This window comes from Macaca fascicularis, chromosome 11 (assembly GCF_037993035.2).
Source record: "Macaca fascicularis isolate 582-1 chromosome 11, T2T-MFA8v1.1".
NCBI classification, from domain to species: domain Eukaryota; kingdom Metazoa; phylum Chordata; class Mammalia; order Primates; family Cercopithecidae; genus Macaca; species Macaca fascicularis.
The window spans coordinates 17667823-17695193 of record NC_088385.1 but is presented as its reverse complement, the minus strand read 5'-3'; the positions used below and the strand labels follow the sequence as shown (position 1 = coordinate 17695193).

At 38.9% G+C, this 27371-nt stretch overlaps 1 protein-coding gene and 2 long non-coding RNA genes across 3 annotated transcripts in view; 1 reads left to right on the top strand and 2 right to left on the bottom strand.

Moving 5' to 3' along the window:
• Window positions 1–423: 423 nt before the first annotated feature.
• LOC101864787 (uncharacterized) lies at window positions 424–12075 on the bottom strand. The gene is made up of 3 exons (XR_001483281.4): window positions 11865–12075; window positions 6412–6504; window positions 424–4075 (listed from the first exon to the last, which is right to left on the bottom strand). It is a non-coding gene; the product is annotated as an uncharacterized lncRNA (long non-coding RNA).
• A 10841-nt stretch (window positions 12076–22916) lies between these two features.
• MGP (matrix Gla protein) lies at window positions 22917–26861 on the top strand. The gene is made up of 4 exons (XM_005570218.4): window positions 22917–23040; window positions 24521–24553; window positions 25717–25792; window positions 26480–26861. The coding sequence occupies exons 1-4, from the start codon at window positions 22980–22982 to the stop codon at window positions 26619–26621; spliced, it is 312 nt and encodes a 103-aa protein (XP_005570275.1). The 5' UTR covers window positions 22917–22979; the 3' UTR covers window positions 26622–26861.
• LOC141406949 (uncharacterized) overlaps window positions 25748–27371 on the bottom strand; it is a 32271-nt gene continuing 30647 nt past the window's right edge. Inside the window, exons 2-3 of the long non-coding RNA XR_012420050.1 lie at window positions 27015–27197; window positions 25748–25846 (exon numbers count right to left, since the gene is read on the bottom strand). This is a non-coding gene — a long non-coding RNA (uncharacterized lncRNA). The remainder of the gene's footprint in view (window positions 25847–27014; window positions 27198–27371) is intronic.

The window sequence follows — 27371 nt, the reverse complement described above, 5'->3', positions numbered from 1 at the left end:
ATTCACCATTTCTGTCTGTGTGATTCTAATTACAACTTTGTATCTTAACTTAGCTGTTTCTGGAAAGCTCAGTCACAAAGCACAATTTCTACATGCCTCTCAAAATGTCTGATTTTAAGTTCAATGTTATCAAATTCTAAGCAGAGATGGAAATTTTAGGAAAGAACTTAAAAGGACTCTGTAACTTGATAACTAACGAATGAATGAGGAAAGCTGTGATAACCATCAAGCAGGCTCTTAAAAGAAATGTATTTGGAAGAGCCATTATTAGTTATGATTCTTAGTCATCAAAAACAGAATAGAACCCAAACCACAGCAAAGGCTATTTTGTTCATAGAGCTAATATTAATTTCTCATCCTCCTCTATAAATTTCTATGGTTCTGTAAAAGACACACCCCTTAAATAAAGATACTAAAACATCCTTTGAGATAGTAGGTTTTATTTTATTTTATTTTTACTATAGAGAGATTGAGCCTCTAAGATCTGAACAAAGTGGTCGCAGTTGTATGAAAGGGAGGAAATTTCAAGGGAATGGAGAAATCTCCTAAGGATAAAGTCACTTTTCTAAGCAGCCGTTGTCTTCACCAATTACGGTGCTCAGCACTGAAAGGACTGTTAGTGTTTGGTTTAATTGAAACGTCTAGTCTTTTGCCGTCTGCCATTGGAAAATGATTGTGCATTGGAAGAGTCAAGGAAGGAGTATCATTCATCGTGAAGGGGCCCGTGAAAGAATTTGTCTCTTTAGGCGTGAAGAGTTAAATTTTAAAACAATGAGTCTTAGAAATGAAGTGACTGTTCTGGTTCCAAACGTTGTACAGCTCCAAAATTAGCCCAACGTGTTGAAGTAAATTAACTAGAAGCACCTTTTGTGAAAATGAACATAGTATTTAGTATTCATTTACTGTACAACTTCACTACATTTCAGTATTCATTTACTGTGCAACTTTCCATTGTACATTTCGGGATTCATTTACTGTTACAACTTCTCTAATTCCTATTAATGGAGGGGGTTGGTGGGAGATCATGGCCCACTCTAAAGAAAATTAGAGGAGGGATATTTGGGTTCTAATCCTGACTTCCCTGTGAAACTCACTATGCCATTTTGGGAATATCACCATATCTTGTTTTCTCCACAGGTGAAATAGAGTTCAAATTAATTTTCTTTTCTTTTTTTCTTTTTTTTTTTTTTTTAACAATTTTTGTCACAAGATAGGGTCTCACTCTGTCACCCAAGGTGGAGTTCAGTGGTATGATCGTAGCTGTAACCTTGAACTCCTGGGCTCAAGCAATCCTCCTGCTTCAACCTCCTGAGTAGCTGGGACAACAGGCACTTGCCACCACATCCAGCTCAAATTAATTTTTTGTCTCCTTAAAAGTATACTGTAGGGATTAAGCGAGATGAGGAATGGAAAGCATTCTGAAATGTAAAAATACACGTTGACTTTGGCTTGGACTCAGACACTCCTTAAACGCTGATTAAATACACACCTACCAGCTGGGCGCGGTGGCTCACGCCTGTAATCCTAGCACTTTGGGAGGCCGAGGTGGGCGGATCACGAGGTCAGGAGATCGAGAGCATCCTGGCTAACACAGTGAAACCCTGTTTCTACTAAAAATACCAAAAAAAAAAAAAAAAAAAAAAAGGCCGGGCTTGGTGGCGGGCACCTGTAGTCCCAGCTACTCAGGAGGCTGAGGCAAGAGAATGGCGTGAACCCAGGAGGCGGAGCTTGCAGTGAGCGGAGATGGCACCACTGCACTCCAGCCTGGATGACAGAGCGAGACTCCATCTCAAAACAAACAAACAAACAAAAAAACACCTACCTGCAACTAAATGCTCAAGCACTACTGAAGGCACCCTAAAATGGCTGAGGAGAGGGGAGAAGCTGGATCATCTCCAAATACAGAGTCTACCAATTACTAAAGAGTTGACTGTGGGCTGGGCACCATGGCTCATGGCCTGTAATCCCAGCACTTTAGGAGGCCGAGGCAGGGGGATCACAAGGTCAGGAGTTCGAGACCGGCCTGGCCAATGTGGTGAAACCCTGTCTCGACTAAAAGTACAAAAATTAGCCAGGTGTGGTGGCAGGCACCTGTAGTCCCAGCTATTTGGGAGGCTGAGGCAGGAGAATCACTTGAACCCAGGAGGCAGAGGTTGCAGTAAGCCAAGATCGTGCCATTGCACTCCAGCCTGGGTGACAGAGATGACGTCTCAAAAAAAAAAAAAAAGATGATTGTGAATCTATGCTCAACTGTGTGCAAATTGAATTGTTGCCACATTTATGTTCCCAACACACAGGAGCCAAATCTAAATGTCCCCATTTGTCGGGGCTGTTAGGTAATTTAGTGATACATTGCTTTAATCTATGGCTGTGAACAGAAGGTGAAAACATCTAACTTCTCTGAGACTCAGTTTTCTCCACACAAAGTGATGGAGAAAATGCCATAAGGGTCCTTCCTATCTCTAATCTCCTGAGTTCTGAAAACTGAAGGAAAAGGAGTTCAGAACTGATGGACTAACTAGTTCACGTCCCAGGCACCAGGCCAGACATTTTGCCTCTCTATTGTCTCCTCATAATGAAAATAACTTCAGTTCAGTTAAGGCCAATGCAGCCTTAATCTACTGCTGGTTTGTAAATCCGTCACTCGCCCCAACTCAAGAGCAGCTGATTCTATTTCTGTCTGACTTTCTGTGCCAAAACTCAACCCCCAGTTTGTTTGGTTTTAATAAATTTTTTCTGTTGTTACGGACATTGTGTAAAATGGAAAAAAACAAGTCTAGACTGGTTTTAGTTCAGGAAGTTAGGGCAGGGTCTCTTTATTAAAAATAAACATCCTCCTGCTTGCTTCCTTTTCACTTTTCTCACAAATCTGTTCCCAAAAGCCCTTGGAATCCGGGACTCCAACATGCAATGATTGCCCCAGATCTCTGTACTACACCTGACCCCTTTCTGAAATATTTGAAGCCAAGAACACAGGAAGTTCTCAAAGGCAACAATACAGGTTGTATGTGACACAAAATTAATGACCTGATAACTACCCTGATAGGATCTTTTGGCTTCCTATAATAAAACTTGGCACAATCATCCCAGCAAATAAGACACATCTTCAGTCTGAATCTCCTTGTGTTTTGGCACTCCCTGCCTTTCTAATTAAACATGGCGGCCTGCAACACTTCCTGTCCCTTCCAAACAGGAAGAGTTCCCTTGTCCGCCTCGCAGGGTGTGTGATGGAGGTGTGGCTCGCTTCTTCATTGTCCCGCTGCTCAAACCACTAGGGGAGCGTGAAGACGGGCAGGTTGTGGGGGTCCGGCCCCATGGCAGTGTCTAGGAGTGAATGTTTACAGCTCCTGAAGCCCCGGTGGGTGTGTGTTACAGGGTACTCTTTTAGTTTAGCCATCCGTAGTCAGCTTGCGTTAGCTCAATTAGACCCTCTACCTTCTCGCAGACAGAGGGCTTTCTGCATCCTGGGTTCTTGCCTTGGTGTACCACAAGAATCAGATCACACTTAGGCTTGGAGAACGAGTGCAAGGTTTTACTGAATGGGAGTAGCTCTCAGAAGATGGGGGAGCCAGAAGGGAGATGGTTTTCCCCTGGAATCAGGCTGATCAGTGGCCTGGACTCTCCTCCAACCCTCGGAGCCAAATTTGTATCATTCTGCTTCTGCCAGTTGGTGACCTGCAGGTGTGCCAGTGCCAGTCAGTGCATTCCTCTTGACGACCAGCTGCCTCTGGTCTGCCTGCTAGGGTCCTGGGCATTTTTTTATAGGCACAGGATGGGGGCGTGGCAGGCCAGGGTGATCTTGGGAAATGCAACAGTTGGGCAGGAAATGCCTGTCCTCACCTAGGTCTGTGGGCGTGGAGCCCTAGGAAGGGACCACGCCCTCCTCTACCCAGCACTTCCATATCACCAATAGGGTATAACTCAATTCAGGGTTGAGTTTGTTTTCAGCCGTTGTCTGTTCGCCTTTGGGGTTTTCCTTTTTTTGGTGGGTCTGCCTCTTTCTTTTCTCCTCAGGAGATTTTGTGAAGTGCCATTAAAATACAAAAGCTTCTGATTAGTGAAGGACACAAGTGGCCTGCAAGAAGAAATACATCAATAAATATTTATTGTTCTTCAGCAAACACTTGGAAGAGCATAATGTGGCAGTTAGGTGCAAAGGCTCTAGGATAGAGAACCTGAGTATTTACCAACCGTGTGAACCTTCACAAGTCTCATTTCTCTGTGCTCCAGTTTCTGCAATGTAAAGTGCGAATAGTAACAGAACTAACCTTATAGGCTTATTGTGAAGATTTAAATAAACAGCACAAGTTAAGCAGGTGGAAGGCGACTTGGCACAGAGCAAGCCTCCGTTATTACACTTGAGGAATATCCCAAAGCACTCTGAAGTCACATACGTCTTAAGCTTTCTGTGTTTTTTTCTGTTTCTGGTCTGTGCTAAGTCACTAGCTGTTCATTCTACCTAGAATACACTCCCCACCTTCCCTTGCTGGCAGCCTCTCATCAGTCATCAAATAGGTCTCATGGAAACTCCCCATGCTCCTGGGCTCCTCTAACACATGGTGATACACCTGACTAATACAGAATTAATCACATCTTATTACTACCAGTAATTTCTATATTTGTCTATTTTTAAAAAGCATATAACACATATTGGGAACTCAATATATAGTTTAAATATCTCTGGGGTACATCCAAACACTAGTTCCCCATAGCTTCTTTCTGCTACCCTGCTCATGCTAATCTGAAAATGTGTGAACACATGACAGTGACCAGCCAGAAAGCACAGAGCTGTCTGGGGCATGAAGAAGGTCTTTGAGCACAGAGCTGGGGGACAGCAAGTGGGGACCTGAGCCTCAGGACCAGAACTGAGCAATTCAAGAGACTCCACAGAGTTTATCTTTTCAGTTTCAAAACTTAGTTTACTTACCTTCATGAATGAATTTGTCGTAACCTATTGGTTTTCTCCCCTAAGAAAGTGTGTGTGTGTGTGTGTGTGTGTGTGTACGTGTGTGTGTGTGTGTGTGTGTACGTGTGTTTCCCTAGGAAGACCATACAAATTAGCCCCCTATGGGCCAATTAACGTTTTGGAATTTAGCTAGTTAACTAAAGAACCTTTGGGAATTGTAAGCTTAGGTTAAAACAAGGCATTTACTCATATAAGTAAACAATATGAGAAAATAAAAGTTTTTTATAAATGAATGTTTTAATAATGAATAAGAATACAATAATAAATAAGAAATGAATAAGGAACAGGACCAATAATTAAAAAGGCAAAAGAGAAGACAGATAAAAACAAAAGTAAAGAGAGAAACTAAAGCTTTTTTCCCTTGTGAAGTAACAAGGCACAAAATGTGGTTTCAATATCTCCCTCTCTCTCTGTATCTCTTTCCTCTCCTCTTACGGGCTCCTAGCTAGTGTGGCTCTGGGGATGATCACAGAAGCCCTAGGAGGTAAAGGACATAAACTATGTAACCAACAATTTAGACTAATCAAATCAACAAATATTTAAGGCAGTGTGGAGTCATGAAGAGAGCTCAGATCTGAGTTCTGATCATCACCCCAGCATGTATTGGTTCTACCTCTGAGCAGGTTAGCCTTTCCAAGCCTAAAATGGAGGTAACACCCATACCTGGAAAGATTTCTGTGAATACTAGAAATAGTATAGGTAATTAGGCATTTAATAAATAATAGATATTCTCATTTTATTAGCCTAACCAAGTATATAAAGCAATGCAAATAAAACATGGTTCCTAACTTCAACCAGATTCACAGGCAATAAACCTGTGATGCATTGCATTTAAAAATAGGACTAAAACACCTCAGGTAACTGTTTCCTGAAAATCCATCAGAAATTTTTCAAAAGCAAAAGAAGAGAAAGATTCTTTAAACTTTCTGTGGGGAGGGGGCAAAATGCTTAAGGCGTATAAAAGGTTGCAAAATTTGCCTCCTAAAACAAACATGCTATAATGACTTGGCATTTTGTTAGAAAATAGATTTTTACCCAAATATTTCTCAGGCTAATTAAATGCTGTATCAGTGGTCACATGTCCACAGCAAACAGAATTGATACTGGCAGGCAAAGGCAGGAAAAGGCATTCCAAAAGAATGGAGTGGTGTAACACAAAGGACCCGGGTGTCTGAAATGATCCTGAGCTTTTAATCGCATCCCCCACAGCTACCCAGCCCCACTGGAAGAAACTCCTGACACTCTTGTTTATTTGGAGCTACCTTTCGGACTTTTTTCCATTTTCTTATAACCTTGCACTAGGCCTAGAGGCCTATTGCTGATCTCAGCTCTCGACTTCCTGCCCCATTTCCCATCTACAGTCTCACACTCTAAGATCCAACATATAATATAGTTTCCCTGGTTCTATTCCTTGGTCCCCTTCCTTGATAACAATTTTAACTTACCTCTTACATTGTATCTGTTTCTGCTCCCTCCAGAGGACTCAGCCTGATCCCTTGAGACTATTAGGACTAGAGTTCGTGTTGAATCCTTGGTCCCTAAAGAGAGAATGGAAAAAGACATGGAAAATACAAGATATTTGTCAATTAATTTGCCCGAAGCAGAGTATTTGGGAAGTTGAGTGGTTAAAAACATTGGCAACATTTTTTGCAAAATTACAGAGTTCTTTCCACATTGCCTCTCTCATAAAATGCTTCGTGTTTGCCAAATTATATTAGCTGAGAAGACCCATGGCCCACCAAAGGCACGGTGACAGCCTGAAGCTGTGGATCGGAGGTTATGTCAGGTCGCTGAACTGCCTGTGTAGCCAAAGTCAGCCTCCAGGGTGAGAAGGATTTTCTGTTGTCTGCTTAAAGAGGAGTACAAAAGTATTTATGGCTACAGCCATGTTTCTGACAACAAACCCAATTATAAGCCAACATTAAGGAAGTGATTTAGCAATACTTTTAGTGTGTCTTGGTCAAACAACAAATATGTATTGATCGCCTACTCTGTGCAAATCAACCGAATGGACTTATGTGGTTTAAACTCTATATATATCACTCAATTTTACTGATATTGTGCAATGCATTGTTTGGTCTTATTACCGTTACTCGTGAAAAAGTCAAAAAAGAATAAGCAAAGGGAAATAATGGTCATTTCCTCCTAAAGCCTCATTTCTTTCATCTATCCCTGAATACCAAACGGTTGGTTCTATGGTGGAAGATAGGTGGGACCCATTTAGGGAAAAGGGTATTGCCATTAATTTTGAAAAAATAAATCGAAGTGTTTTATTTGCATGGGATGATGACTCTCAAATTTGTATTTTCAACTAAGATTAAACACGGAACTCCTACTGCTTACTTTTTCTTTCTATCTAGATATCACAGAAACATCTCAACTCTATACTGGCTTATCTGTCTCCCTGCAAACTGTGAACTGCTCTAGATTAGCATCAATTGTGCAATCCAGAACAAAGTACCCATGCTTGACACCAGACCTTTACCCCTGCATTCGCTGGTTCACCACCACCTTCTAGAAAATTTCCATATCCCTCTTCTTTCTTCCTCTTACACTTCATCTTGGTTTAAGTCATGATCACTTCTTACCTGAGCTGCTGCAATTCCCGACCCCTAGCTGATCTCCCTACATTAACTCTTACCACTCTCTATTCTCCGCAGTGCTTTCAGATTCATTTATAAAAAATGCAATCTGTTTATGTCTCTCTTGTCCTTCTTAAAGTTCTGAATCATTTCCAATCACTTAAAGATCTGTTTAAAAAATCAGTTCTTTTGCATTTTTATATGGACCTGCCTAAATCTCCTGCCTCATCATGTGTCTTTTAATACTTTGAGCCTTGTTCCACCTTACAGCTTACATAATTACTGTTCCTTCAGCCTGTAAGACTCTCTCTTTCTTGTCTTACTTCCCCCTTTATCCATTCAACTCTCATTTATACTTCAAATTGCAAATCAAACATGCTTTTTAAGAGTTTTTTTTCTAACTCCCTAGACTAAGTCTGGATCCTCTGTCATGTACTTTCCTAACTCTCTATACTTTTCCTTCATTAACTTTATCAAATTTCATAATTGCACATTTTTATGATGATCTCATTCCACAAAACTGTGTGTCCCACCAGGGTAGTGATCTACCCATCTTGTTCATTAACACAGTACAGCACATGGATGAACATCTATTAGGGGTGGGTAGGGTAAGCTAATCCAGACAAATATCCTAATAATAAGTGAACTAAAGATTATGTGGAATCGGTGCAGACCCTCAAAGTAATTCCTCTGATGCTTCTGTTTTAGCATCTGCCACTACCTCATATAAAATTATTTACTTATTTTACTACTTTAGTGTTTGTCTCCTCTATCAAGCTGACTTCAGCTTTTTGAAACAGCATTAGAAGAAACCAGAAAATTGTGAAAAAGAAACTTCAAAGTATGAGGGAAACCAAGTTTCAAACTAAAATTGTATTTCTAACTAAACTATCATTTCAGAGGACAGACAAAATAAGTCTATTTTTAGACAATTATCATGATTGCTTACCACTCACAAACCCCTGTTGATAGAAGCTTTACTTCAGAAAATTGTACAATGATAGAAAAAATTGAATGCAAAGAGATTGTAAGCATGCATGTAAATCAAAGCACATGATGACTGTATAAAGTATTAAGGATAATAGTGAGTAATTACAGCAGTGCTTTAATTGTCATTAAAACATTTAAACTTTCTTGTATTGCTCAAGGGGTATATAGAAGTATTGATTAATTTTTTATTGTGTTAAGAAAATATAGATGTTAATAATTCAAAGAAACTCTCTTAAAAATTGATAAGCTGGGTGTGGTGACATTCACCTGTGATCCCAGATACTCAGGAGGCTGAGGGGAGGATCCCTTGAGGCCAGGAGTACAAAGCTGCAGTGAGCTATGATCATATCATTGTACTCCAGCCTAGACAGCTGAGCAAAACTTTGTCTCCAAAACAAACAAAGAAATAAAAATTTAGCGATTCCTCAAGGATCTAGAACTAGAAATACCACTTGACCCAGCCATCCCATTACTGGGGATATACCCAAAGGATTGTAAGTCATGCTGCTATAAAGACACATGCACACGTATGTTTATTGCGGCACTATTCAAAATAGCATAGACTTGGAATCAACCCAAATGTCCATCAGTGACAGATTGGATTAAGAAAACGTGGCACATATATACCATGGAATACTATGCAGCCATAAAAAAGGATGAGTTCGTGTCCTTTGTAGGGACATGGATGCAGCTGGAAACCATCATTCTCAGCAAACTATCACAAGAACAGAAAACCAAATACCGCATCTTCTCACTCATAGGTGGGAATTGAACAATGAGATCACTTGGACACAGGAAGGGGATCATCACACACCGGGTCCTATTGTAGGGGGGAAAGGGATAGCATTAGGAGATATACCTAATGTAAATAATGAGTTAATGGGTGCAGCACACCAACATGGCACATGTATACATATGTAACAAACCTGCACGTTGTGCACATGTACCCTAGAACTTAAAGTATAATTAAAAAAAGAAATAAAAATGTAGATATTATATGTAAAATTTACAAATTAATAAAGGGATACAATTAAATAGAGGTCTTACATAAACCAATAGAGATATGAAATTACTTTTTAAAAAATACGCATTAAAGGCTTAGCAAATAAAAGCACAAAATAATATCTTAGAAATAAACCAAAATATTATAATGACAATAAATGTAAATTACCTTGATTTTAAAATTCTATTGATAAGCATTAACAAGACAGTTAAATAAGATATAAGGATTTATAAAAATATAAACAAAAGCGTTAGAAAATAACAGCAACCAAATACTTAGCTAAAGAAAATTGTTAAAGTGAAATTTAATTAATATAAGTTACTATAAACTTTAAGAGAGAAAGCACTGTTATAGACGAGACACATTGAATGACAACTGAAGGAAAAATTAACTGGGAGTCCATAAAAATTCTCAACTTGTATGTAGTACCTAAAAGCATATCCTCAAAATATATAAAGCAACATTGGAAAAATTGAAGATTTGAAAAATCTATAATTAGGACTACAGATTTTAATCATTAATGAGCTAATCAAGCACACAAAAATAATTTAAGAAACCAAGGAAGTTTTGAGTAATACAATTAATTAATAAGCTTGCTGAAATAAGCATTTATATACTTTTGCATCCAATAATTAAAGAATAAACTTTTATGCAAATATGAAAACTTTATAAAAATTCACCATGTATTAGGCCATAAAAAGCCTTGAAAACTATCAAAGAATAAATTTAATAATCATCACATTCTCTAACTAATATGCAATAATTCTAGGAATCAATATCAAAATAGTTTAAAATCCATGCATTTAGCAAGTTATAAACACTACTAAATAATTTGTAAGTCATAAAAGAAACAATATTGAATATATTTTTTAAATTTAAAGATTTCTCTTTTATATTAACTGTACCAGAGAATAGAAAAAAGAAGAAAGTCTTCACAACCGATATTATAAGGCTAGCATAATTTTTCTATCAAAATAGGCCAAGAATAGTATTATTAAAAAAATGTATTTCAAACCTTCCTGTATCTTGTATCTTAAATGTTTCTCTTAGAGACCTCATATTAGACCTCCCCACCTAAATGGTGAGTTTGGCCCATTCACATGAATTAGAATTGCCACTATATTAGGACTACTTTCTGCAGTAAAATACTTTTTACATCATTGATGAAAGATTTTCCCATGTACTTATAATTATTTGTTTATAAGACTTTTTATCCCTCTATCAAGTATAATTTTCTTGAGGAAAGATATCAACTCTAACAGTATTTGGCATACAATAGACAGTTTGTGTTTGTAGAATAGAGCAAATGAATGAAATATTATGATTATGCTCAGAAATTCCCATCATGGATACGTTAACTTGTTTTTATAAATTCAGTTTAGCAAGTAATTATTAAGTGCTTACTATTTGCCAGGCAATGTAGCATGTGTTATATTGGAATACAATTATGAGTTGAACATAATCTTCACTCTTTAGATATCTATAATCTAATATAAACAATATATACACAAACACATAAAAATATGCACACAGAGAACTAGTCTAAGTCAAGAAAAGTCCAAGGCATGAAAGCCTCTAGTGTCCCTCTGGACAAAATCAGTTGACACCTCTAAGCCTCCATTTTCCCATAAGAACTTTATAAAAATAAATTATATTATTTATATCAATGTAATACTTTAAACTATATTTTATAGTCATGTGCATGTGTGAATTTTTATTATAGATTTGCTCAGTTGTTTGCATACGTTTTATTCCTGGTCCTCTTCAAAGATGCCTATGTAAGTAATAGAAATTGCCTTCTTTTATGCATGTATTTTATTTTTTAAATATCCGTGCATGCTGTTAGTAATAATTTTTTGCCTTAAAACATCTTTTAGGCCCTAGATAGTTTAAAATAATATGCTATGGCCTATATAAATTTATTTAGAGAATCACTGAAGTGTTTTAATTTCTTTTTCTTTCTTGGTCTTTTCTTTCAGGACACTTGAAACACCTTAGTGTTCTTTAACTGCCATGTGTTTGAGCAATTAATTCTAATCTTACACCATATGGAAACCATTCCTACCAGTCAGCCTTGCCAGACCTATTCATGGCAGCTTATGCTGTTGCTATCTTTTTGTGCAACAGAAAGACACACTGGCAAGATGAGCAGTGAGTCAGATATTTTACTTATCTTTAAACCTACACAGGAAAAATCCCAGCCAGATAAACTGTGTCTGGCCCTAGAAAGGGTGAGTCCAGCCACAAAGCATAATTTAGAGATCAAATGTAGGCACTGAGAAATCCAAACAAAATTGCCAGATTAGCTAAGGTCAAAACTGACCTCCAGTTGTTCCAGGAACATTTTGATTTTTGCACCATTGTCCATTTGATTTATTTCTGGCAACAAAACGCTAAGTGTTGAAGCGCTGCTGTTCTCAAGAGTCCGTGGTATAGAGATGAGCCAGTATTTGTATGGGAGTTCGTACTCCTTCCCGAGAACCACTGGCTTGGAAACACATATCCCCAGAAATCTTCTACCTCCCGCGCTGACCCTGTGAGAACCATCATATGGCATCGTCATCTGAGGATCAGAAGAAAGTACTGAAATGTATTCCAACAAATACAGCACAACTTCTCGGAAAAGGAAAAGTGATACAAAATCCTCTTCCTTTCAGTTATTTGGTAAATGTTCTGCAAACATGCAAAATTTGCAGAGAGCAGTCTTGGGATAGCTATACTCTTTTTCCCAAATTAACTTTTTGTTGATTACTTATAAAGAATACATACATACTTTTCTTTTTCCAACTAAAAATTGTGCTTTGTTTTAAGCAGTCTGGCATAGATAAGAGGCTTGTTTTGATGGATCAGAACAAAAAGTGGAGAAAACAAAGAAATAAAACACTACTTAATAAATATTAGCTATTCCTATTACTGTCATGAAAAAGTTATTAAATCAAGTAATTCTATCCCTTGGCAGTCTTTCAGATATTCTTGTTTTCTTTTCATCGAACTTCTAATATTCATAGCGCTCTCCTCGGGGTCGGCTTCTTTACACAATTTTATATGGCATGCATACGTCTACTCCTGCTAATCAATATGCGAAAATACAGATGCAAAGAAAAACATGTAAGGGGACACTTTATATCCACACACAGTAAGGGACTGTGTTTCTTATTTTACCCTTCCAGAGGAATTATTGCTATTCAAGTCGTTTCACTAAGATTTTTCTTTAAAAAGAGTGAATTTTTACAGGTATTTTGTCATAATTTAATTTTATGACATTATCTGGAAGCTTCTCAGGAATATTGCTATTTCATAAAAACGATAATCATTTAATTTAGCAGTTTGATTGCTGCAAAAGTCAAGGGTAAAAAATAATAGTGAAATAGCATTTTTCTTTTATTTGACATACAATGTAATGATTTAGCATTTCAAATTACAGCAATTTCCTATCTTCACAAAAGGCAGAGATGTTTCAGTTAAAGTTCTTAGACTGCTGTAGTGGGTTGTTAAGGGTAACTTCATTGAGCTTTTGTGGTGTTTAAACACTGCACTGGGTTTGTAGGATCAGCTCAGTTCAAGAAACATAAATAAGCACTTACTGTGTGCCAGATGATGTGTAAGAAATAAAGAATACAAAGATGAAAAAGATACAATCCCTGACATCCCTCGTGGAGCTTAACATTCTGCATTGAAATCCAGTAAGATCAATGAAAAAGTATCATGACTAGTATGAGAAAACTGAGGCATCTAACTGAAAATGCAATTCAGCAAGAGAATTCAAGTCTTTCTAGAGATGACAGTTTCCTAGATAATGAGTCAGAATCTTTTGGGTAAATGAGTATGGGGTGAGGAAGAAGAGGAGACAGGTGATTGTACCATGAATAGCTGGGAGGAGTGTGTGCACAAGATGGGGCACAGAAATGCCTGTAATTCAAAAAACAAAGTATGTGCCAGTAAAGAAATAAAAGTGCTAAGGGAGGCCGGGCATGGTGGCTCATGCCTGTAATCCCAGTACTTTGAGAGGCCGAGGCGGGCAGATCATGTGAGGTCAGGACCAGCCTGACCAACATGGTGAAACCCCATCTCTACTAAAAACACAAAATTAGTCGAGCGTGGTGGCGCATGTCTGTAATCCCAGCTACTCAGGAGGCTGAGGCAGGAGAATCGCTTGAACCGGGGAGGTAGCGATTGCAGTGAGCCGAGATCGCGCCATTGCACTCCAGCCTGGGCAACAGAGCAAAACTCCGTCAAATAAAATTAAAAAAAAAAATGTGCTAAGGGATTTTTTGAAGGAAGGAGAAATAACACCTGGTTGAGAAGCTTATGTAAGACATCATGTAGCAGGTGGTATTTGAGCTAAGCCTTAAAAGATACCCAACGTTCCTATAGACAGAGACAGGGAGGCAGAAAAAGAGGATACCAGAAAATGAGCAAACGTGTGATAGCAAACACTGAAGGGTGTGGCAGGAACAAGTTGCTCAGTTTGGCTAGAGGATGGGTTACATGAAGGGAAATCGTGAAAGAAATGAATGGGAAAGACAACTGGGAAGTAACGATTAATGAGCACCTACTACATCACAGACACCTGCTGGGTATTTTACAAAGACTTCCTCATTAAATCTTTACAACAATTTACAAAAGAATTATCGCTCACATGTTACAGTGGAAAAAATGACTTATTCAGGGTCATGTAATTAGTTAGACACTGCAATAATAATAATAATAGCTACTTTCATGGAATGTTTACTACATGCCACCACTGGGCTAGCCAGGCTCTCACATGAATTATCTCGTTTAATCCTCATTACAACTCTGTAAGCTACTTTCCATTATTGTCCACATTTTATTAGATGAAGAAAATGAGGATTTGAGAGACAGCAGAGACCATTCAGTGACAAATGGAGTGGCATTCACACGTTCTTTTCCACTCTCTCATTATGGCACCAGAGAATTTAGGATGCTTGTGAATTTGAGAAGGATGTCAGCTTAATTCTGTAAGCAACGAGAAGTTGTTGTGTGTCTTCATAAAAGCTGACTAAGAGCCAGAGGCTAAGCTCAAAGAATGTGCCGTCTGGTAGAGGAACAAGACAAACAAGCGTTCGTATCAGATTCTCATCCTTCCTAATCCCTCACCCCAGCCCATATCCATTCCCCTGCCCTCCTATTGCCATACCAAAACAGAATAAGACCAAAAATTACATCTTGTTCCCTTCAGCTTATTGTCTCTTCCTTTTGATTCTATTCTTTTTCCCACTGGTTTATGGCTGACCAAAAGACAAAGAACCCCAATGAAACCTCCCTTTATCCTCTCAACAAAATAAAAATGTCTTTCAAAATTCCATAAATGGCATGAAAAAAATTAACATGGGATTATGAGAAAACAGAAAACACAGAGACTGATAGATTAGAAGAATTGGAGTCAGAGCAAGGCCCCTGAGATTCAGACGAACTCTGGTGACAGGACCGCTTAAACAAACGCCAGCAGGCGGGGCTGAAATAGATTTCCACAGTCAGCCCAGCCAACATTTCACTGCATTTTTTTCCATCAGGGAGAAATCAGATGTGGAAACAGTCTCTTATTGCACAGCCTGTTCACTTCTTAGCTTGATCAGGAAAGGCATTCCCTGTGCTGTTCTCTCTCTCATGTTAATCTGGACATTTTTCCTTTGTGTCCTCTCTAAATCCTTTTGTGAATTTCATTTCCATGGTTTGCTACGACTAGGAAAGGAGACAAAGGAGAGGAGTCGCCGAGTTGCTGATCCCTTCCACGAGGGGGACAGTTTTCTCTCACTGACCAAATCCTGGCTGAAAAGATTGACTTTCTTCTCCTAAGGACTTCAAAGTATATCAGCATCCAACTCGAATGAATGAAGTTATTTGACTACAACTGGGAAACAACAGCAGACATGGCCTTTTGGCAGGTAGTTATTTGAGTGCAGCTTTTAAAAGGCATCTTGCTAGTGGTTTGTTGGCTGAGGGGTGGACATCCAAACACCAATCAGCCCTAGAAACACTTGCAAAATTGCATTAAGAACAAAGCGTTCCTTCAAACGCTGAATTATATAATTTCTCTATCGGGTTTATTCATTTCAAGGATAAAATAATTTAGAAGCACAAAATTATACAGGTCTATTCCAGCTCTTCTGTTTAAAAAGGCAAATGGCAAAAAAAAAAAAAAAAAAAGGCAAATGGCTCGCTCAACAGGGACGCAGCCATTGGGTGGCCGTATCAGAACTATGCTGAGCTTCAGCCAGTTCCACAGTTCCCACTGGACAAGGCCTTGCTGATTCAATCCCTCCCACGTTTTGCATTCTCTCCTCTGCTTTGGTTTTCAGCAATCTATTCCCTTGATACTGGGGAAAAGTGGAAGTAACACTAGACCAGTGGAGTTGAACCCATGTTTTTGAAGTACGATTGTGTGTGTGTGTACTCCACGGCATTACATGTATGTAGGCCATTAAGCTAGGAGCTCTGCAGGTATTGCCTTATTCAATTCATCTAACAGTCCTCTGAGTTAGAGTCCTCTAACATTTAGTGAGCACACCTACTATGTTGCAAACACTTATAATCCCTACCTGTGTCACCGAGGCTCAGGAGCTTAAACAACATATCAAATGCCACACGCAGAATAAGCAGCAGAGGCCAGGCACAGTGGCTCACGTCTGTAATCCCAGCACTTTGGGAGACCAAGGCAGGCAGATCACTTGAGGCCAGGAGTTTGAGACCAGCCTGGCCAACATGGTGAAACTCCATCTCTACTAAAACAAAAAAAAATTAGCTGGGCATGGTGGCACATGCCTATAGTCCCAGCTACTCGGCAGGCTGAAGCAGGAGGATCACTTGAACCTGGGAGGTGGAGGTTGCAAGGAGTAGAGATTGTGCCACTGCACTCCAGCCTTGGCGACAGAGCAAGACTCCATCTCAAAAGAAAAAAAAAAAAAAAGAAAAGGCAACAGAGCTTGAAGTCAAATCCAGGCTTTCTTATCCTAAAAACTACATCCTTTGGCCAGCTTCTACAGAGCCTGTCTTTAGAGTCCTATCAAGATTATGTGATGATTATTTGTTAGAGTAGCTACCAAAAGTATGGAGAGAATACCTAGATGAAGGGAAGCTGGGGAATACTCACTCCCCTCCACCATCTGCTTTTTTGTTGTTGTTACTGTTTTTAGAGAACAACAGAACAGATGAACTGGGTGCAGGCTGGAATATGGAAGAAACATGACAGATGTGACTCATACAGCTACCAGATATTCTTCTAGTTAATTTTTGACCTAAACTTCAAGTCACCCTAAGTAAGATTTAAATTTCCATTTCAAGGAAGTACCCTTAGGTTAGACACGGGGTCCATTCAGATATGTACCTCTGACTAAAGGATTTCAAAGACAGCATATTTTCATTTCTCATGTCAGCATTAAAAGTTATCATCGACTCTTTCTAACTTCATTTGGTAACGAATGTTATGTTTACTTAACTTTTAAAAATTATTCTCTGTTGTTTAAAGCATTACTTCTAGCTTCCCTAAAACTACTTCTTATAACCCATACCAGTGCTATCAAGTTCTCGGGTACTGTGATTTGGTGAATTAAGCTATCATTCTCTCTACTCCCTTCATGTCTTCACACGTGGTAAACATAATCCCACTCTGCTTCCATCTCACTCCTAGAGACATCATGTCATTGTTCTCGTATCCCCTCTCCTCACCAATCCTACCTTTGGGATCCTGTTTCTGCCAATCACCAATATCCCCTGCAATTCCTGCAAGTTACTTGACTCCATTTCTTGGGGCTGTAAATGTCCTGAATATAAAAAGGAGTATTTTTATTTTGGCGATTTGAAATAATGGAAGGAGATTATGAGGATATCCCAAAGTGTGGGATGACAGTAGAATAGATATAAAAGGGCGCCTTCCTTTCCAGCTGAGACTATGGTACTGCAGGAGAAATTCCTCGGACTTTGTCTTGATCACACCTCATCCAGAAAAGGGAGCAAGAGTCTGATGAGTAAATAGCCAGCCTTTAGTCAAGACATCTTCATCTTTAGTCAAGACAGGAGACGTAGAACCTGCTCTCTATTTTGCTTTGAGTTGACAGAGCATTTTATAAATTAAGCCGAGATTTCCACTTTTCTGGGGTGGGGGGGTGGTCTAAGTAACTGTAGAAATTGGCCTTGTGGGTACTGAAAGACGACATTCTTAATATGTCAAATACACCAAACCAGATAACAGCAAACATCGGCGTTCACAGACTGCATGAGACTTGGGGATTCCTGAAGGAAGCTGAAAGGTTTTGGAAAGTACCATATTTGAGTTGGAGCTTGTTTGGGCAGATGTTTGGTGTGCAGTATACTGGAGCGAGAAACAGGGGACTTAGGATCCAATACTAAACCTATCCCTGTCTCCATTTTTATAAGTCATTTAACTTACTGGGCTTAAGTGTATGTAGATCTTTAATTCGTATTGCACTATTTTAAAGGATATTGACAAAATTATCATTTTAAATGCGTATATCTTAATTTTGTGTAATTTTGTCTCTAGCTATGAAATTGGAAACTCAAGGGACCCTGTAAGATGCAATCACAAAATTATTTAAGCAGGTGTCAGAACCTGGAGGGATCTTGCATGGTTGTATCATTATTAAAAACATATGATTTGACATCAAATAGTCCTGTGTTTTGATCCTGTCTTTGACATTTAGTTGTTGTGTGACCTTGGATAAACTATTTTACCTCTTTGAGCTTCTATTTTCTTATATATGAGATGTGGGTCATTATACTTAGCTTATAGGATTATTATGAGAAGTAAATAACAAATAAAAAGTGATTATCAGAGCATCTAATATATAGCAAGCATTTGACTATGATAATAGCACTTGGATAGATGTATAATTTTTATTTGATATTTGCTATCTTATTTAAAAATTGAAGCTTTTCTTAAGAAGGAAAATGTGGAGGAAATAATCGATATGGGAGGGAAAAAAAAATCCCAGCCATTCCAAGCCAAAAGCTCTCCACCTCTCAGACTTCTCCACCTTTATTTTGTTTAATAATCAGGAGAAAAATCCCAGCCATTCCAAGCCAAAAGCTCTCCACCTCTCAGACTTCTCCACCTTTATTTTGTTTAATAATCAGGAGAAAAATCCCAGCCATTCCAAGCCAAAAGCTCTCCACCTCTCAGACTTCTCCACCTTTATTTTGTTTAATAATCAGGCATCTCCAGCTTTCCCTGGAAGTTTCAGCCCATGAGTCCCCAGATGCTCCTCCCATGCCTGAGTTTGACAAACATTTATTCTCACTTAGTTTAACTAAGACAAATTATGGAAAGGAAAGAAGGATTCTGTCTGTGCCTAGGAAGTTACGTCAGTTAAGGAATCTGACACATAGAATCCTCTCAAGGGGCTTCCCTTAAAAGAAAAGAACTAAGAGCATGGCACTGTCCCACGACATTGGCCGGGCTTCTGTCTCCCAGTTCATTGTCCTTTGATGTCCTAGAGAGTGATTTCTGTTTTTGTCTTCAGGGCTGCTTCTTCCTAACTCTTCTTTCATTTGTGTTTTTCCTTTAATGGCAAAGGCAAGGACTTTAGTGTTGCCAGTTCAAAAAAAAAATTATAAAATCCAAATTCAGTAAATAAAGCTGAATTTCATGGAACAGCAAAAAAGAAAAAGAAATCTGACTGGAGCCAGGAAAATTCCTCAAAGAGACAAAATGCCTAGCCATCTGAAAAAGAGTTAGTTAAAGGATAAGCAAGGACAGAAAGAGACGGAGGTAGAATTGATAGGGAAATATATTACACTTACTACTTCTGTGCCGTTATTTTAGTCACAGAAATACCATGTGATGGGGATAACTATTTTGGTATATTCTCTGGCAAATACACTTTTCTGAGAAGCTTCTCCCCACAGTAATTCTCAGCAGCTCTGCCAATGTTCCTCTCCTGCATTCCCTGCCTAAATTCAGAATTATCTGAGCTGGTCATTAGCACCTTTCTTGATGCTTTGGAAACAGAGATACTCCTGAGTGCCCATAAGAAAGGTCAACCCAGTGAGAAAGCTCATCACTTATTCTCCTTTAAGGCCAGTTGGCTGCCTACCAATTTTTTAAATAAAAGGAGCCACTATTAAATTTGTGTTCAAAGAGCATACTTGATGCATGAGGATAGAGCCCATATCTGTATTTTTCTCTACTGCATTTCCAGCCTAGAGTTGACACGCAGTAGATGCTCAGTACACTTGTTGGCTAGATAGATAACTGGATGGATGGATGGATGGATGGATGGATGGATGGATGGATGGGAGAATTATGAAATCATGAAGCTCCTTCTGGCCCTGACAGGCATGGTCATTCTTCTCTTTTCTGCCTGAGAGTAGGTGGAATAGGAGATCTGTATTACTCCATGGCTTCTCTTGCTTCAGTTCCCACGTTGCCAACCTCGCATGAGGAGATTCCTATACATTTTTAAAAACTGGCAATCATATCACTGTCTCATATTTCTGTTATCACTTCTGGGAGTATCTTAAAATATTCTCTCCTCTGAATAACACTTCTCTTTTGTTAAGGGAAAATGTCTATATAAGTGTCTTTCATAATTATCTAAAATCTAACTAGAATTTAGAGTTTCATGTGGTCTCGTCTTGACAAGATATCCCAATTAAGAAAATGCAAACTAGCTGGCAAAATTAATTTGTTTAAATTTCAATATTTTCTGAAAATTTTCAGACAGTGTTCTGCAATCTCAAACAATGCTATTCCTAACCAAAGCAGCTTTTATGTCTCTGTTCCCATGTCTTGCTTTTAATATGTCTCACCTTCTCCAACTGCCTCCGTTTTTCTCTGTCACTCAGTCTCTACCTAAAACTCACCCAGCAAACCAAATTGGTAAGCCTCTTCTCATTTCCCCGTCTCCGTTTTTTTTTTTTCCTACCTCCATTCTTTTCTTCCGTCTTCTCTCAGATTAGTCAATCTTGGTCCTTTCTAATGCAAAGCTGCCATCCCTGCTTTATGAGTTAGTCCAAGTCCTCATCATAAAAACATATGACTGGAGTTGGCATTCACAAAGTTGTCTTTGAAATGGGGAGTAAGGTGACAGAAGAGAAAAAGAAGGGCTCTGGATTCTCACACATGTTAATAATTTTTGCAGATCATATATAAATGGGATTTTGCAGAGAAGAACCTAGAAAGAAATGGAGAGAAATAGACAGGAAAGGCAGATGAAGGACCGAAGAGACACAGCTCCCAAAAGAAAGTTAGCCTTACAAAAACCAAGACGATAAAAAGAAATGCTTAAGTTTAGGGAATCCAGTGGAAGCAGTGATTTAAGGTGAACAAAAAGTGAAGCTTAAGTTGAAATGAGAAGTGTAGGATTTTCAAGTTTAGTTTCTGGGAGTGTAAAAATAACCTAACAATTGTGATGTCAGAGGCTGAAAGATTATAGTTGTCATTTGACCTTGGGGATAGAGGAAACATCTGTAACTTGGCTGGAAAAGACAGAGCTAATTTACATTGCAAAGCACATACTTATAGCAGGAAAATGGGAAGATTTCTCTTTAATTCTGGAGATGGAGTGGGGACGGGAAGAGTAGACTACTCATTTTAAGGGTGAAACATTGGAACTCAGCTTGTTTGATGTTATATTAATTGGGGATTAATTACTAAGCTAAGTACATGCAAAACTTTTATCTATGGCTAGTTTGTTCCCCAAAAATCATGCAATGTAGTGAACTGGCTTTCGCACTTTAAATTATTCATTGATCGTATAATGATTCAGGTGATTCATCTTGCAAGATTGACATTGAAACTAACACTCAGAGTAGGTTGTGGTTTAAAGAGCGGAACAACTGCCAATCTCGTTAGTGGAAATTGTGAAGGTTGAATTTATCAAGTATGAACATATATGGTCTTCTTTCTGAGATTTTCTTTAAGATTTTCTCACAGAGAATCTATTTCTTAGGTTTTGGAGGGAAAACTTGAATTTTATTGATCCCTCAGAACTCAATCTTTCAGATTTCAAAGTAGCTATTTCTTTTAATGGGGACTCTATTAATATTTATAAAAGCTCTTCACAGGACGGAGGGTGGGAGGGAAACTCCATCCCAATAAGACAAAAAAAATGAAGCGTGAGGCTCCATCAAGTTCATCACTGCTCCTTGAAATAATCAGTATTGAAAGATAACATCCACCGCACCCCCAACCCAGCCCTATTGCTGTTGCAGTTCGAGTCAGAGGTCCCGAAGCTGTAGCTCTTCTACAATCTGCTGCTCTGTGACTCAAGTCTGTCGTCTGCAAAGAAAACTATTGGGTTCCCAAGCAACAGAGGCACATCTGGTAGGACAGATTTTGTGATTGCAAAAGAAGGGGAAAAAAAGGAATTAAAAAAAAGAGAGCTCTCTATACAAGATAACCAGCGGCATCAAACTGAAATCCTCCTGTGGGAAACTAAGCTAGTACTTCTGGGCCTGACGGTGCAGTGAAAACCTATGCTTGAGGATACATTACAGTGAAAGAGCAAAGTGAATAGTGAGTAGCTATTACTTACTTCCTTAGGGAGGTGTCTTGTTTGTCTGTACATCCCCCACAACACCTAGCACATCTGCCACTCACTAAAAAGTCTATCGAGTTACTTAATTATCGAGATAATGCCCTCGGGAATAAGAGAACAGTGTCCGCTTATCCTTGTTGCACTTTCCACCACTGATTCGCTGCCTAAGAGAGGACTAGGTCACAGGTTTGAACGAACGTCACAAAACTGAATGGGCAAGTTACAACGGTGTCGATTAAGGAAACAGAACTCATGGGCCATTGGATATCTCCACCCTGCTGAACCCTTGGGAAAATGCCAAAGATGCATATGCCCAGTCAAATGCCTGATTAGTCTGGGATTGATAGATTTGTCTAGGATTTACTGGGAAGATGTCTAAATTATAATCAGCATAGAAAGTGAAGTCCTCCTTGAAGAAGAGGCAAAGGTTAAAAAGAAGAAAAGAAAAGAAAGTGAAGTCCTTTCTCCCCACCAAAACCTCTCATCAATCAATCAGGGTAACAAACAGAACACTAGGGCTCTGTCTGTGGACCAAACCCAAAAGGCCTGGCCAGGAGGGTAGATCATGTGTTCGTGGCAACTCCCTCTGTGGGCTTTTGTCCAGGTCTGTCCCCAAGCATACGATGGCCACAACTTCTGCACCAGAGCAGCATCCTGCTGTAGCGCAGTCAGGTCCAGGAGTGAGGGAAAACTGCCCACTCAGAGTAGATAATATCTGGAAGGAATGACTGTTCGGGAAAAGTTCCAATGCTAGTTCAGTGCCAACCCTTCCCCACCTTCTCCAGCCCTCTCCCACTGGTTCTTCCCCTCCCAACTGCTCTGGTTCTTATAAAAACCTCACAGCCTTCCACTAACATCCTGTAGGAGCCTGTCTCCCTACTGCTGCTACACAAGACCCTGAGACTGACCTGCAGGACGAGACCATGAAGAGCCTGGTCCTTCTCGCCATCCTGGCCGCCTTAGTGGTGGTAACTTCGTGTTATGGTGAGAAACGTTTCTACCGTTTCTCTGTATTTACTTTTCTGCCTCTGACTTTGGCTTACGTCTATTTTTCCTCTCCCTCCTCCTCTTCTTCCCCCTTTCTCTGTTATAATCTTAAAGTACCATTACTTTCACATTTCCCAGTCTCCACGGAAACTGATCTGTTCTATTAAGTCTTTTTTATATCCTAAATATCCAGAGTCTTCTGCAACTTAACAGGCAAACCCGTTCAGTGGTAAGTCTCTATATATCTAGAAACTCAGATCTTTCAGAAAGAAGATATCAAATTCCCAGCCCCCTGCATCCTCGTTTTTAAGGATATTTATTTAGACTTTGGTATCAACGGGTTAAGGGCATTGTTTAAACCACTTGCCTTTGAGAAAATCAATTTTCATGTGAAGTATTAAGTATAGCCCTTTCTAGGGACTGGACAATATCATGAACTTATGATGTTTGTTCGGTTAATGAATTTTAAAATAAAGTTTTACATCAAAACAATTTTAGAAAATAATCATTTTCGTAACTTCTGTTGTCAGAAAATAAATTTTGCCTGTTTCCTATATGTTGTTAAATATACCTGCATTTGTTCAAAGCTTATAAAAGGAAATCTGAAGCAAAGTTATTTACTTATTTCAGTCTTTTGCTTCAATTATGTGAATATTTTCAGTTTTTAAATTTAAATCACATTAACAAACAAAGATTATGCTTCTCACTCTTATACTCACAAATTTTCTATATCAGAGGATTTGATTTCTTCACCTTCTTTTTAACTTTTGAAAAAAATTCACTTGCTGGCAAATCTTAATAGAAGCCTCTTATTCCAAAATGTACCTGCCGTGCTCAGGAGAGTGGCAGAAAGAAGAAAACTTCTACTTTGATATTGTTTCAGTTCTCTCTCTGAACTGGCATCATGCCCAGGGTGAGCTGTCAGCTGGAGCCAGTGGTTTCTGTGGCTGCCAATTTTACACAGGTTCTTAAGAGGCTTTCGGAACCCTCTTAGAAACCTGTCCTGGTAAGCCCAGCAGAGCAGCTGCCCTGTAGTTCTCTTGCCTGGAGAAACCTGGCTGTCTTCTGGATCCTTCTTAATCCTCTTTGACCCTGTTCTCAAACAGCCTCTGAATAATCCAGAGAAGAAGGTTCTCTGGAGACTTCTGTACAGCACTTAAAGTGTCTTATTTTGCTTGTCTGAAGACGTCATAGCCCTTGGGAAATTTTAGTTGAAAATGGCCACTCCCTCCTTCAACATCAGAGAAACTAAAATACAGAGATATCCACAGCAAGGCCAGAGCTAGAGAAAAACCTCACAAATCCCAAATTCCTGAAATTTGTAATAACCACACTGCCAAATATATTCTTCACATTTTTACACTCTTTCCTCTCCTTCCATCCCTATATTTAAACTATTACAGTGTCTAAACTGATAAATAATGACATAAGGAATCATTGCTAAGCAGTGATATAACGAATTTTTTTTTAATTCCAGAATCGCATGAAAGCATGGAATCTTATGAACTTTGTAAGTGTATATTTAAATTCTTTATTTAAATCTCTTGCATTAAAGAACCTCTCCCTATTTTTAAATAAACAAGATGGTAAGATATATAACAGGGAGGGAAAAGGGGGCCTCTTTTGAAAAACTAAAGTAAAGTTTTAAATCTAATGACTATAAAAATTGCCAAAGGAGCAATTTTTTAAGCTTGAAGTAGTGCAATATGGGATTTAAGCTACAGGCAACATATTCAGAAGCCATAAAATCTCATTTGGAAATTTTAAATTGGCACCATGTCAACTGCACAGATGGAAAACGAGGAGTAATGACAAATGGTAAAGCACAGAGTTGGACGCCAAGTCAGCTGGGAGACCACAGGCGCCACGTTAAGCTGAGTGCTGTTTTGTTTTTTTGGGTTTTTGGCTTTTTTGCTTTTTTTGTTTTTGTTTTTGAGATGCACTCTGTCGCCCAGGCTGGAGTGCAGTGGTGTGATCTCGGCTCACTGCAAGCTCCACCTCCCAGGTTCAGGCAATTATCATGCCTCAGCCTCCCGAGTAGCTGGTGCATGACAACATGCCTGGCTAATTTTTGTATTTTTAGTAGAGACAGGGTTTCACCATGTTTTCCAGGCTGGTCTCGAACTCCTGACTTCAAGTGATCCACTCACCACAGCCTCCCAAAGTGCTGGGATTACAGGCGTGAGCCACCATACCCAGCCAGCTGAATGCTATTGAATAGCTGGATTTATAAAAGACTGAGCATAGGAGGAAATGGCACATCACTCTTGTTTTTAATTTATTCATTATTTTTATAGTGTTTAAACTGTTCATGTACCGGCAATCTAGAGTTATGCTTCATAAATCTTCAGGACAGAGAATTTCTCCTCAAAAGGAATTTAAAACCTACCAAGTAGAAATACAGAAATTAAGAAAAGGAAAGTGATCGTCCAAAGGCAAAACCAACAAAGTCCATATGACAAGTCTGTAAGACACATAGATTGATTACTGATTTCATTTGATCAGGAAGTTAATGAAATCTACTTTATATCCTCCTTTCATTTTTGTCAATCTCTGTTTATATGAGTTGCAGAAATTAAGGCACTTACAGATATATTTGGGTCAAAGAATATTCATGGAAATATTTTCAGCTATGTGTCACTAAAACTGCATTTATTTATTTTCTGTTCTAAGATCCCTTCATTAACAGGAGAAATGCAAATACCTTCATATCCCCTCAGCAGAGATGGAGAGCTAAAGTCCAAGAAAGGTCAGTGACAAACTTCATGAGGAGCGCTCATTTTTCCCAGTGTAGATCACAGACCTGAATTGGAGTGGGAAACAGGTTTTTCATTATATACATTATTCCTAATTGTACTTTAAAATCAAAAACTTAAAAACAATATACAGAAAACAACTGAATTATTAGAAAACTATTTGGGGAAAGAGCTGGAAAGGAGAGGGAAGGAGGAGAGAAAGGAGGACAGAAAGAAAACTTCTATTGTCATTTAAAAAAAAAAAAATCCGCTGTTCTGCCTTCCCTCCCTGGTTTTTTTGGTTGGTTGGTTGGTTGGTTTTTCTGAGACAGAGTCTCACTCTGTTGACCAGGCTGGATTGTAGTGGCACTATCTCGTGCCTCAGCCTCCCAGGTAGCTGGGATTACAGGCACGTGCTACCATGTCCAGCTATTTTTGTATTTTTAGTAAAGACGGGGTTTCGTCATGTTGGCAGGGCTGATCTTGAACTTCTGACCTCAAGCAATCCGCCCGCCTCAGCCTCCCAAAATGCTGGGATTACAGGCCTGAGCCACCACACCCGGCCTCTCCCTGTTCCTTAAATATCTCTTAATATAGGTGGGCATGGAGAGAAAGTCTCTCCAATATTTTCTTCTACTTTTCCATTTTCTTATTTTTCCACTTTATGTTTCTCAATTTTGGCCTCTTTTTCCACTTTCTAGGATCCGAGAACGCTCTAAGCCTGTCCACGAGCTCAACAGGGAAGCCTGTGATGACTACAGACTTTGCGAACGCTATGCCATGGTTTATGGATACAACGCTGCCTATAATCGCTACTTCAGGGAGCGCCGAGGGGCCAAATGAGATTGGGGGAAGAAAAAATCTCGCTTTTTCTGGAGTCTGGCACCTGATTTTGTATCCCCTTGTAGCAGCATTACTGAAATACATAGACTCATATACAATGCTTGTTTCCTGTATATTCTCTTGTCTGGCTGCACCCCTTTTTCCCACCCCCACATTGATAAGTAATGAAAGTGCACTGCAGTGAGGGTCAAAGGAGAGTCAACATATGTGATTGTTCCATAATAAACTTCTGTTGTGATACTTTCACTTGTAAATCTGGTTTCTTTTGGGAAAATACTGAGATATTTAAATCATGGCCCACCTTACCCAAAATAGGAGATTCTTTTCATCTCATATCTAGTATTGATTAGAAAAATAACTACATGAAAAGACGGAAGTTTGGAAAGCACTCACCCAGCCATAAATTCTCTAAACCCTCTCTACTTTGGAATCCGTGAATGGAATCTGGTATGTTTTTTCCAGGACTTTCCCGTTTCCTATTTCACAATTTCAAATTGTGGCAAATACAGGGCTCACTTCATTTGTTTTTTCATCTCTTATGCATCAAAGTCAAAAACGTTTCTGAATCAAGATAATCTAGAAGAAGAGAAAAAAGGAGGGAAAGGAAAAGAGAAAACAAAAGGGACAAATAAAAAACAATTGGCAAAAACTGTCAATAATATAGACCTAACTATATCAATAATCACATTATATGTAAATAGTCTAAACAATTCAATTATTTTTTACTTCTACATATGTTATATTTTTACT